Source organism: Rhododendron vialii, chromosome 4a (genome assembly GCF_030253575.1).
Source record: "Rhododendron vialii isolate Sample 1 chromosome 4a, ASM3025357v1".
Lineage (NCBI taxonomy): Eukaryota > Viridiplantae > Streptophyta > Magnoliopsida > Ericales > Ericaceae > Rhododendron > Rhododendron vialii.
Genome location: NC_080560.1, coordinates 2188894 through 2201658, shown reverse-complemented (window position 1 = coordinate 2201658; position 12765 = coordinate 2188894). Strand labels below are relative to the sequence as shown.

At 40.1% G+C, this 12765-nt stretch overlaps 2 protein-coding genes across 4 annotated transcripts; one reads left to right on the top strand and one right to left on the bottom strand.

Annotated features, from left to right (window-relative positions):
- Positions 1-544: 544 nt before the first annotated feature.
- On the bottom strand, positions 545-1829 carry LOC131322870 (uncharacterized). 2 transcript variants are annotated; one of them, XR_009198985.1, is made up of 2 exons: positions 1097-1829; positions 545-962 (listed from the first exon to the last, which is right to left on the bottom strand). XR_009198985.1 is itself a non-coding variant. In XM_058354419.1 (1 exon), exon 1 carries the CDS (start codon positions 1827-1829, stop codon positions 1326-1328), a length of 504 nt encoding a protein of 167 aa, XP_058210402.1. In that variant the 3' UTR covers positions 545-1325. The 2 variants fall into 2 exon arrangements, 1 of the variants encoding a protein (XP_058210402.1); XM_058354419.1 differs by having other exon boundaries at positions 545-1829.
- Positions 1830-5341: 3512 nt separating this feature from the next.
- LOC131322445 (microtubule-associated protein TORTIFOLIA1-like) lies at positions 5342-12233 on the top strand. Of its 2 annotated transcripts, none has more exons than XM_058353766.1 (6): positions 5342-6441; positions 7214-7405; positions 8850-8952; positions 9069-9646; positions 9754-10617; positions 11839-12233. In XM_058353766.1, exons 1-6 carry the CDS (start codon positions 5722-5724, stop codon positions 12034-12036), a joined length of 2655 nt encoding a protein of 884 aa, XP_058209749.1. In that variant the 5' UTR covers positions 5342-5721; the 3' UTR covers positions 12037-12233. The 2 variants fall into 2 exon arrangements, with proteins under 2 accessions (XP_058209749.1, XP_058209750.1); XM_058353767.1 differs by having other exon boundaries at positions 5367-6445; positions 7218-7405.
- Positions 12234-12765: the final 532 nt, after the last annotated feature.

Here is a 12765-nt window from a genome sequence, read left to right as displayed (position 1 = left end):
AAGAGCGTCCCTCATATCCTTCCCATGACTCCTTCCTTTTCTGAAAAAAGGGATGGAAAAAAAAAGCAGAACAAAAAATTGAAATTGCAATAAAAGGATACAACAAATATTCCACCTACTTCTTCCCACCACCTGAAAAACACTTGAGTTGCACTGCCAAACCAAGCATCCTTTGCTTTTTCCCTTGCCATTTAAGGCAATGAAAACAAGTATCAGTTCTACTGTCAATCCACTAGGAAAGATGTTTAGAGCCCCATAATTAGTCGAGGTGTGTACAAACTGACACAAACAACTGGTTATAAAAAAAATCCACAAGGAAAAGATCAAATCTTTCACTTTTGGTAACATATCAAATCCTGGTACCTGATGACATGATGCACAATTGTCCACTTGGGCCCCTCATGAAATATTAGGTCCAACAGCAATCCCATTTTTGTATCAAAATTTAGAAAAGCAGGTGGAGATAGAGCATGTTCTGGACCATTTATGCAACAATTTTCCACAATCAACATTGAGAAAAGGTTCAGAAAAAAGATAAAAAGGATAGTGAAAAAGGGATCATAGATTCATAATTGGAGACCCAAGTGTTAGAGTGGGTACAAAAGTTAGGCCACTGTTTTAACTGCAACCACATGATTACAATGAGTCCTGTAATTACCCAGCACTTCACTTTGTGTCGATTATAAGGTGAGGAATTCATAGAGACAAGGCCAAAGGAGAAACAAAATGCCAGAAACTCAAAGCAATTTGCACTCCAAGCCAAGACTCAGAGCCTCCTCTCTTCATCCACAAGCCTCCTCATTCCCTCCAACCGGAGAGAAAGTGATGTACAAATCCTTCACTTTAGCCATGCCAGTCCTTGAGAAAACAGCAACAAGAATTCCTGCTGAAATAGGAACCAGAGGGACCTTTGCATCCCTTATGATGAAAGAGATCGAGTGCTTTAGCCAGCTTGAATTGGGCTGTCGAGACAAATTGGAGAAGTCTTGCTGTCAATTCAGAAGTATGGCCTCCAGGAGCGATCACTCTAGACCAAAGCTTGGATCATTGGTCACTACTCCAAAAAGGAAGAAGAAAGGAGGAAGCAAGTTCATACCAAGTATGTGTTCTTTGGTTGAAGTTGCAGAGAGCACCCGGCCAGATATAATTTCTGGGTTCAATTACAGGAATCTCAAAGCTGATGTGAAGCAGTTGCAGGCTTAGGCTGTGTTTGGATCGTGGATTTACCAGGGGGGATTCTGGAGGAAAAGAAAAGGTAAAGGAAAAGACATCTAGTCAATTGTTTTCATTTGTAAACTCATCAAATCCACGATCCAAACACAGCCTCAGACAACGCTCTCAGAAAGCTTAGAGAAACTGAGCTTCTTGAGTCGATTTGTTATTGGGCCGGTCCATGTCCTATCCGGGCTACCACATTTTATGTCCACAATTTCAACTATATTGTAAGATCCTCTTTTAGCAGGTTTCCCTCTAATAGGCGTTCCATCCAAGGAAACATTGTCAGAGTTGAGCATTGGTACTTGATGGGTTTTCCGATTGTAGTGTTTTGTTTTCCGGACTGTTTCAGGGCTTTTCTTATTGACGGTGCTGCTACTACCACTGCTGCTTGCTTCATCCATTGATGTTCTTGGTTTTAGTCTTCTAGGGGTAATAGGATCATTAGGAACCGCATTTGAGTCTATAAGAGATTTGTTCCTAGATGATACAGGTGTTTGGGGCGTAGACTTTGCAGATTCTAATTCCCTTGACATTAAGGCACTGATTTTCCCAGTCGTTCCCACTTTGATGGATCCTCCCCCACCTTTGATGGCTTCTAGTGTCGCGACCATGTTTTCCTCCAATGACAAAAGGCCTTCGTATAACCTTTTCTCTCTCCAAAACTGGTTGAATAGTACTCCTATTTCTTATCCTCACAGCAGCTCAGTATCCTGTCAGAAGTTACATTATGCATGCGAAATGTAAGGTTGTGTCTCAAGGAAAAACTTAGTATTTTGCGTTGGACGGATAGTTCGTCTTTGATTCTAATGCTCCCGAGATATAGGCACATATAATGTTGAAAACTTGAGGCTTGAGATGAAAGGGTTATTCATCCAGTTGTCAACAGTTTCAACTTTCCAAGACAGCAAACAAAGCAATTCAGCAGGTAAACACAGTTTTCAGGGAACAAAAATAGAGAGACAAAAGAGAGACTTGAGTAGAAGTAGTGATGGTTTCGATTCTTCGGAATCCATCACAATATTAAAACTTTCAGTAAAGCTTATTATTCAACTAGCAGACCCTTGCCATCTTGTTTAGCACATGCAGTACTTATAATATAATTGAGGATGGGAATTAAAAATGATTGGTTGATAAGGTTCACAAACCCTAAATGGTCCCAGCAGCCCCTTTGAATGATGGTCAGAAAGGATGAGAAATAAGGAAATGATGAATCTTCATTGATTCAGTTCGTTTCTCACCAAATCTCATCACTTATGGGTGACATTTTTCCTTTTAGTTTCCTTTCTCACAGTCCAAATGGCCTGTCATATTTGGTTGCTACACTGTGAAGCTCATTTATACCAAATGATGCATATTTGCATTAGCTGATTCGCAGAAAACTCAAATATAAAAGGTCGATTTTCATAACCATGAGAGAGAGAGAGAGAGAGAGAGAGAGAGAGAGAGAGAGAGAGAGTAAATAAAAAGTCTTGTTTGAGAGAAAAGTTTAGAATCCTAAAGAACTCAGAAGACCAATGATCAAACAAACATGAAGAAACTAGCAATTCAATGCAAGGAATTTGTGTTCCGTATAATTTTTTTTTAAAAAGAAAACTAATCATAGTTGGTTGGTAAGAACGTGGAAAAATCCAATCCCACTTCAACTACAACTGGTTAAGTAGCAGTAAGCCAGTAAGTAGGGTGCGGCGGATCATCGAGAAACAGACCAACAAGAAGTGTTAAACCATTTCAAGATCATCAAAGGCCATGAAAACACTGTACCGAACCCCACCCCACACGTTACCATTCAACCCTCTTAGCGACAAAATCCAACTAAAACTGAATTCAAAGTACGCATAAGATGACTCGGACAGCGAGCATCGAACCAAAAAAAAAGAATGAAATAACAAATGCACATTGAAAGGATTCCACTGTCCAGCCCAAATATCAAAGGGGATATTAGGATCTAGGCCAAAAGAACATCTTATTGCACTTCAACAGCAAAGAAATACCACATTCAAGCAAAACTATGGCCATTATATCAAGAAATACAAGAAGTTGCACAAGACCCATAAAGCTCACACACTTTTTCTGGGGGGTTAACAGCTCATACACATATCAGATAGAGAATCATCATAAACCAGTGATTCAAAGATTCGCAAAATTACAATATTGATCATCTAAAAGAAACCCAAATCTCAGCGATCAAGAATAATCACAAAAATGACAGATCTCCCAAGAAAATACTATCCAATAAGGAAGATCAGGTAAGAAATGGAGATTAAGAAGCGTACCCACGACACAAGGAGGAACCAATAGTCGGAGCTCAATGTACGCGGAAATGGGTCATTAATAAACTTCTCTCTCTCCCCCCAAATAGAGGAGTAATAATGAATACGTTTGAAATCTCTCTACTTTCTGTAAAGTGCTTTGAACCCTTTATCAAAAGGTGTGATCTTGACACGTTGTCGATTAACGTTAGGAACATTATTTTACTAGTGCACAACTCGGGACGAAATAATGTTTACAGTCGTTCGATGAGAGTGAATTCACATGCATGCAACGAAAGGCTCCGAACACGATTTTGGTATTATATGATTAAAGGTTTTATTAGTAGTAGTTTTCTCGTGTTTTATTGGCGGTGGAATGGGACTTGGGGACCCTGCCGAGCAGGTATCGAGCGGTCAATCTGGCCGTTCATTTCGGAATCAACGGCTCGGATCGAAACATCTTTTTCTTTTTTCTTTTCTTTTTTTTTAAATCCGTTCTGGACTTTTGCATCCGAATCGTTTAAAATACTTTTGAAACGGCCGAGATGCACTTGGCAGGATCTGGCAATCTTATTTTTTAATCAAACATTATCTGACATTGAATCGTGCTAATAATTTACTCCACGTAGTTTGCTCCGGTCCTTATCTTTACATTTTATTAGGAGAGACTAGGTTTCCTGTTTTTAAGTCCAAAAAGTCCAAAGAAACGGATAAGAGACTAAGGCCTTATTCGTTTAACATATTTACTTTGTTTTAATTTTATTTTTCAATCATTACTTTATATTTTTTTTTAATTATTACATTATTTCTCTAATTATTAATTTTATTTCTCTTTCTATCTCTCTCCAATCATTACTCATCTCTCCAATCATTACCCTATTTTTCTCTCCACTCACTACCAAAACTAAAATACCCAAAGTTACTAAACGAACAAAGCGTAAGTTTCCCTGTTTTTAAGTCCAAAAAGTCTAAAGAAACGGATAAGGCACACCGACGTGAGACACAGTGATCGCGACGAGAGTGAGCTCGTTATGCATGTAATAATTTATTCATTTGCCGAGAAGGGCAATTTTGCGGGTTCCAACACCATTACCTCCTTAGCATATAATCTATTTCATTTGGCAATTGCATAGCTTTTTGTGTATTTCTGTGTTTGAGTACCTCATGTTCTTGTTGGGTTTCGCTCGTTATTGGCTTGTTTTAATTATTGTAATAACAATATTATATTGTATTTTTCTTACTATCAATGAAGTTCATTGATCTTCAAAAAAAACACCAAGTACCTACTTTCTGCAAAACTTTATTTCTTGTATTTATGGACTTACGGTATGAATTATGAGTCTTCTGTACATTATTAACAGAGCTGGTCTTGAGCTAAAATAAGTGTTGCGGTCGCTTTAGGCCTCCAAAAAATTTTGAATTGCAAGGGCACATTCTACTACTTTTTATCCCTTATTATAGTTTAACAAAAACGACCCTATTATTAATTTTTGCTTTAAACTCCCGAAAAGTTAAGGCCGACTCTGATTATTAATAATGCGTGTTTCCATTTCCTAAAACATTCAAACTCATCTCCATGTCAATTGATCCGATTCATTATTAAAATTCATTGTTAAATAGTATAATTTTGGATGGTGATAATGTCAAAACTATTATTGGTTTGTGCTTTTTATAAACTAGAGTTCGGCACTTACAAAAACAGTTTTGACATTATTACTTTTCATAATAAAAGTCTTTTTGTAAATTTGGACAACAAGTTTTATTAAAATCCAAACCATCCAGAACACTTTTGAACAATCGTGACTGGTTGGTACCGTAAACAGGCTTTGGAGTACCTCCTCCGTAAATAAGACAATCTCAAATAAAAATAGTAGAAGATTGGATCTACAGCTCCGGCCCACATTGGTTTCATATTTGGCAGGCCGGTTTTAACGGTGTGTTTGAACTTTGAAGCCATCTAATCTCAGCGGTCACATGGATCATCTGCACATGGATCATCAGATCCCTTTCTTTCTTTATTTCTTTTCCCTTCCTATTTTTTTCAAAAAATAAACTTGGTGGGTAGTAGTAGTTCACTCCCAGATCTCATCCCGCTCAGCAGCTTCGATTTTGCTTTCATGGTGGTTGGTAACCCTCTCTCTCTCTAGAAATTGTATCACATTGTGTTATATGGTTAGTCCATAGCAAGTCATTCAAACCCTCTATCGATTTCTCTTTGAAATTGAATCTTGTTTCAATTTCGCAAAATTTATCAATGGGTTCACAGGCACCCAAATCCTCAAAACCCTCAAAATCCCAAACTCTAACCTCTACCACCACCCCACCGTCAAAATCACCATCTTCTTCTCTCTCATCCCACCTGGCCATGATTGAACTAAAGCAAAGAATCCTAACTTCTCTCTCTAAGCTCTCCGATAGGGACACCCACCAGATCGCAGCGGAAGACCTCGAAAGAATCATCCAAACCCTTACCCCCGACGCCGTCCCGATGCTCCTCAACTGCCTCTACGACGCCACCACCGACCCCAACAAACCCGCCGTCAAGAAAGAGTCCCTGCGCCTATTAGCCGCCCTCTGTGCCGCCCACCCAGATTCAACAGCCACCCATTTGACCAAAATCATTGCCCACATTGTCAAGAGGCTGAAGGATTCGGATTCGGGGGTGAGGGACGCGTGTAGAGACGCCATTGGTGCCCTGTCGGCCCTGTATTTGAAGGGAGGGGAGGGGGATAACCCGGGTTTGGGATCGGTGGTTGTTTCGTTGTTTGTGAAGCCCTTGTTTGAAGCTATGAGTGAACAGAACAAAGGGGTGCAAGTTGGGGCTGCAATGTGTATGGGGAAGATGGTGGATTGTGCCTTGGAACCGCCCGTGGGTTCGTTTTCGAAGCTGTGCCCTAGGATCTGCAAGTATCTGAGCAATCCTAACTTCTTGGCTAAGGCTGCATTGTTGCCAGTGGTTTCTAGTTTGTCTCAGGTGGGTTAAATGCTGTTTGTTTCATTGTTTCTTGTGCATTTCTTGACTTTTGCTCTATGAGTAGTCTTTAATTCGGGTATGCTGCTTCTGTTGTGTCAAAACTCATATGTGATGATTTGATTGAGTTTTAGAGTTTGTTTAATTGCCAAGAATGGAAGAAGAGAAGCTGGACCTGCTACATGCTGTTGTTAAAAAAAAAACGTTTAACACACCTGAGAAAAGTTTTTTTGAGAAGCTCTAAGATCATCTTAGTTCTTTGAGAAGCTCCATCTAAACTTAGCCTCAGTTTATTGTTGGGATGTAAAGCCAGAATTGGAGGTCGCAGTAGTTGCCGGCTGGACTGGGTCATGACCGTGCGGGACGCATGTGCGAGGAATTCATTCCTGAGGCTGAGTAAATCCCATCCAGACGGCCTTGGATGGAGGCAGTTCGGAAGGAGATCAAGTTTGTCTAGATGGACGCAGCGCATCAGACTTGTTTCTAACGTGCTAATACGTAATTTAATATAACATCAGATCTTAGGGACAGGCTGTTGTATCTTGAGTGAGAGAACTTGTGTGTGTATTCTGTTGATTCAATACTGAACTGACGTGGCTACAGTAGGCATGTTGCCGAACTTCGTATATCTTCGTGTTTTGTTTTCTTCTCCTGCTTTCGTTTTTCTTTTGTGTGATTTCTGTGATTCATAGAATTCAATGATCCGTATAGTTTGTTGGATTGTACTCATTCAGATCCTTACATTTATATCTTCTTTGTTTTTCAATTCTCGTAGGTAGGGGCTATTGCACCACAGAACTTGGAATCATTGCTGCATAGCATTCATGACTGCCTTGGAAGCACAGATTGGGCAACACGTAAAGCTGCAGCTGATACATTAAGTGCTTTAGCATTGCATTCAAGCAACTTAATTGAAGATGGAGCTTCTTCCATGGTGACGGTGCTTGAGGCCTGCCGCTTTGACAAGGTGACTAAGTAATCTTTCTTCTAGGTAATAATCATCTTTAGAGCGCTTTTGCTGCATTGGGCACCAGAAGGATGCCTACGTCTACATCTACTATGGTCCCAGGCTCCCAGCTATTGCATTCAAGTTTTATGAACATTAGGGCAGATATCTGCTTTGGAAAATGTCCTGTGTTCTTTCTTCAGTATGCTTATTTGATTGTGTTATTCAATAGCATTTTCAATTTAGAGACTAATTTCTTGATTTGTTCCATTGAGATTAACGAAATTCTCCTGTCGATTGAAGATGAAAGAGAAAAGGTTTAGACGCTGATTAGTTCCTTATGCTGCTATGCACATCTACAAACTCCCTGAGCTAGAATGGTCTAGAATTTCTCGCCTTAGGTATTGCATGAGAACAAGTTGGTCAGTTTTTGTGACCTTACATGGTCACAAGTGCCATGTGTCACCATCTAGAATGAACTTATTTTCACATTCTCATTTTCACCCTAACCCTTTTTAAGTTTCCTGTATTCATTTCCTTGAGGGGGGGGGGGGGGGGGAGGGCTCGAGCCGACTAGTGGCCTTACATCGTGGTTTGGTTGGTTTCATCATTTGAGTTTGAGTTGCATCATTATGCCCAAGCTCTTTACATTTCCATTATTTATCCTTGAATTTGTAGCATGACGCATAGTAGTCGCCTGAAGTTGTGGTGATCACTTTGTAGTATCATTCATTGTTAGGCATGAGAGAGTAGTCAGCATATTTTAGACCTTGTTTGGTTAAGGGTTTTGGATTCTAATTATTATTCTATTTCTCTCCAATTATTACTTTCATTTTTCTCTCTATCTCTCTCCAATCATTACCCATATTTTTGATCATTACTCTATTTCTCTCTACACTCATCACCTACAAATCCAAATCTAAAATCCCAAAACAAACTGGGTCTTAAGGTCCTGTCGGGCATTAGACATTTGTTAAAGTCCGTTTTCAAATGGTTGCTTGAACCCTGCTCTCAAATTCTATCATAAGTATCGGTGGAACTGCACTTCCTGAATGTTTTGGAAAGCGCGATGGAACATCTGTAAGAGAGCATGACTGAAGGGAGCAGGTCTTCTCTACAATCTGTTTGGGAGACTTATGTATAGTAATGTGGTTCATATATCATTTCTTAGTCTTTACTTTGGGATATGTCTGTACCATCTTGTGGAAGGGTTTAGTAAGGAAAAGGAAATTGCTGTGGACACCAAATAACAAATTTAGCTTTTCCATTTCCTGTTTTCGTGCCCTTCCATCCACTAGTCCTTGATTCCATAAAAAAGCCCTGATGATGGTATATGTGTGCTTGAAATTGATTTCTGAAAATAAATCAGAAGCAATTGCTGTAGGAGGCTGTTCCTGATCTCCCCCTTATGCATTAGTCGTTATGAGTCTTATGACCAAGTTGAAATGACCAATTGATTTTGCAGATCAAACCTGTCAGGGATAGCATGGTGGAGGCACTGCAACTATGGAAGAAAATTGCAAAAGGAGGTGACGGAGCTTCTGAAGACCAGAAAGCTTCATCTCATGGTAAGTTTAGAAGTGCATGTTCCTCACTTGAGTGCTCCTTGAAAAGCTGATTAGTGATTTCCTTTATTTTGGTGTATTCATTGTCCACTTTCCTTCCATGTGCTCAATCCTTTCAGATGGTGGAAATCCCGAATCAGCTGAGTCGCTAGAAAACAATAACCCTAAAGTTCCAACTCATGGTGAAAGCAAAACTGAGACATCAGCAAAGGATTCATCAAATGGGTCTTCTCCTACTGATAAAGGAAAGGGTGGCAACATTTTAGACAAAGCAGTTGGGATATTGAAGAAGAAGGCGCCAGCACTAACTGAGAAAGAATTGAACCCTGAATTCTTCCAGAGACTTGAAACAAGAGTCACAGATGATTTGCCCGTAGAGGTGGTTGTCCCTCGTCGGTGTCTCAATTCTGCAAGTACGCAGAATGAAGAGGAATCAGAGCCAAATGATAAGGATTCAAGGGGAAGGCCAATGGGTAACTCTCAGCCAAATGAGGCATCTCTCAACATCAAGTGCCGTAGCACAGAGAAAGGTAATTCTGGTGTGTTTTCTAGACAGCGAGATTTGGATGAGTTTGCCCGGGATAAATGGGCTGAAGAGAGAGGGAATGGGAAAGACTCCAGAACAAATTGGTTGGCTATCCAGAGACAATTATCACAACTCGAGAGACAGCAATCTCATCTGATGAATATGTTGCAGGTCTGTTGAAGTTTGTCTGCATCAAAAAGGACTTCGTACGTCACTTGTTTCAATTAGTTTAAGGAAATAAATGTCAGTTGTTTCAATTTAATTATCTTATCTTGCAGGATTTCATGGGTGGGTCTCACGATAGCATGGTGACTCTAGAGAACAGGGTGCGAGGTTTGGAGAGAGTAGTTGAAGATATGGTTCATGACTTGTCAATCTCTACTCGAAGGGGTAGTAATTTTATGGTAGGGTTTGAAGGGTCTTCTAATAGGTCTTCAGGCAAGTATAATGGCTTCCATGACTATGGTGCCAAGTTGGGGAGAAGTGGTGATGGGTGGGTACCCTTTGGGGAGAGGTATGGCCCATCGGATAACATAGGTTCATCAATGAGAGGAAGGGGACCTTCTTGGAGATCCGACGTTTCTGATGTGCGGGATTTTCACTATTATGGCAAAAATGGGCAAATGGGATCTAGGAGAGTCTTAGGTGGTGGTGGTGGTGCTATGGACGGTAGGTCACCCAGGTCAGAACATGAGAGTGATCAGGTTGGGAATAGGAGAGCTTGGGATAAAGGTGAAGGGCCTTCGGCAAGAAGCGTTTGGCAAGCTTCAAAGGATGAAGCAACCTTGGAAGCAATTAGAGTAGCTGGCGATGACAATGGAACTGTGAGTCGAAATTCAAGAGTGGCTATTCCAGAGTTGACTGCAGAAGCCATGGGGGATGACAATGCTGTGCCAGAGCGGGACCCAGTCTGGACTTCTTGGAGTAATGCCATGGATGCGCTTCATGTGGGAGATATGGATACGGCTTATGCCGAAGTTTTGTCTACGGGCGATGATCTCTTGCTTGTGAAACTAATGGATAAATCAGGAGCAGTGGTCGATCAACTCTCAAATGAGGTGGCATGTGAGGTTTTACATGCTGTTGCAGAGTTTCTCCGCGAGCCAAACTTGTTCGACATTTGTTTATATTGGATTCAACAGGTACTTCTTTTTCCCGGTTTTCTCATGTTCTTTAGCGTAAAACTTTTTTTTACAAGGTCAAAATCTAGCAGGGATCATAATGAAATATATAATTTGAGAGTTTAATTAAGGAACAAGAAGCAGAATGGTCTAAAACCATTTAAGTAATTTCTATAATCTTCAAAGTTCTTGCAGAAGAAACACCTTAAAATATGCTCATCTATGGTTGTTCCTTGTTGGTGACAGAACACCATTGTGTTACTTCCCTCCCTATAGTTATCAATTAGCAGTATAAACACAGGTTGAAGCTCATCCGCGAGTTCACCTTGATGACTTCTGTAAAGAGGACTTCCGCCCATTTCAGCAATATCACCACCATTAGTAGCCCATTTGCAAAGAAAATGCTTGACTCATGGAGAACAGTAGAAATTGGTGACAGAGAGAACTACAGAATCATCGTAACCCATAAAAGACCATTCCCAAAGAGAACTACAGAAAAATGCTCGACTTGGGGCGTTAGTCTTTCCATGTTGACCCTCACTGTAGTCGTTGTATATTATGAGCTTTTATGACATAGAGGCCATCATAAAAGATTTGTTCGTGTGCTAAGCCCTGGACAACGTTAGGAGTTAGTCAACTCGAAGCGAGCTTTGGATTATTTAGGCTTTAGTCTTGAGCTCGAACAATGTAAAAAAGTAATGAGCTAGGCTTGAAGACACTGAAACTTGGTTTGGCTCCTTTCATTTGTGGGCCTAATTGGATGCATGCATTGATTAGTAAGTGGCAACTGGTAAGACTCAGGGAATGTTCAGGAAACAGAATATTGCGCTTTGATGCAAGGCAAGAGCATAGCTAAATGCATTCAGTCTCTATATGTGCTAGTTTTTTTTTTACCTCTTTTTGTTTTGTGGTTTGAAGATTCGAATTTCGCTGCTGGTTTGCTACATGTTTTTCGGTGGAGATGGTCTTTAATGGGGTACCAGGCGTCTGTTCTATTGTTAATAAGACACATGGGTTGGGTAAAGTCGTTTGGGGCTTTGAGGAGGTTTTGAAAAAAAATAAAATAGACATTTTAACTTCATAAAGTGGAAGGCCAGCATCGATTCTTTTCTCATGGTCTGATATGTTGTGCTACAAATAGTTTGCTTCTCCTATCTGGGTTTTGTTTGGAAACAATGTCAATAACTTAAAGGATCATAGCCTTACGCTTTATATTGGTGTTTCACTCTTCTTTTTATGCAGTTGGTAGACGTCGTGGGGGAAAACGGACCTGATGTCCTAGGCATTCCAAGTGAAGTAAAAAGGGCGCTTTTGGTGAATTTACACGAAGCTTGCTCGGCAGTTGACCCACCTGAGGACTGGGAAGGCGCAACACCCGACCAACTCTTGTTGCAGTTGGCATCGGCCTGGGGAATCAATCTACAACAGCTGGAGAAGTAATCGTAAGCGAGCTTAGCAGCATGTAGGGATTGGGTTTTTGTATTTTATGACTTTTTTTGGTTTGGTTGTAATGAACATGTATCTATACATAGGTGAGGTGAATTTCTGCAGAACAACATACAATTGATGAGTGACTTGCAACATATGATTTTGATTTGATTGAATGTGGAATCAGACATACTTACCTCTTTGTGATACACGTCAGGGTGGAAGAAATCAGACGTACTTGCATCAGTGATATACGTTGGGGTGGAAGATCAGCTGAAAGCTCTTTCTCCCTATTTTGTTGAACAATTTAGATTTCATTTTGTACATCACTGATTTCAGAATCCGCATCCCATAACTCGTTTTATAAAAGAAAGTTGGAGCTTGTTTCAGAGGAATTTCTTTAAAAACTAACTCAATTCTAAAGAGAAGACAACAAAGATACTTTCAAATTTCCAAAAGCCATTTTCGCTTTGGAAAATGTAACAATCACAACAGGTCGTAATTGACTACAAAACATGAAATTGTCATAGATAAACTGACTCTCAAAAATATTTGGATATCAAAATACCTTGAAAATTCATTTCTGTGGTCTAATGCAACAGTTCCTTTCGAAGTAATCTAAAACTAGATTTCTGCCCAGAAAACCAGCGTATCAAGTGATTCATATCTCGGCTGTTTAAAAAAAAAAAAAAAATTGATTCATGTCTAATCTCACTAGTTCTCAAGTATTCAGACCCAGTT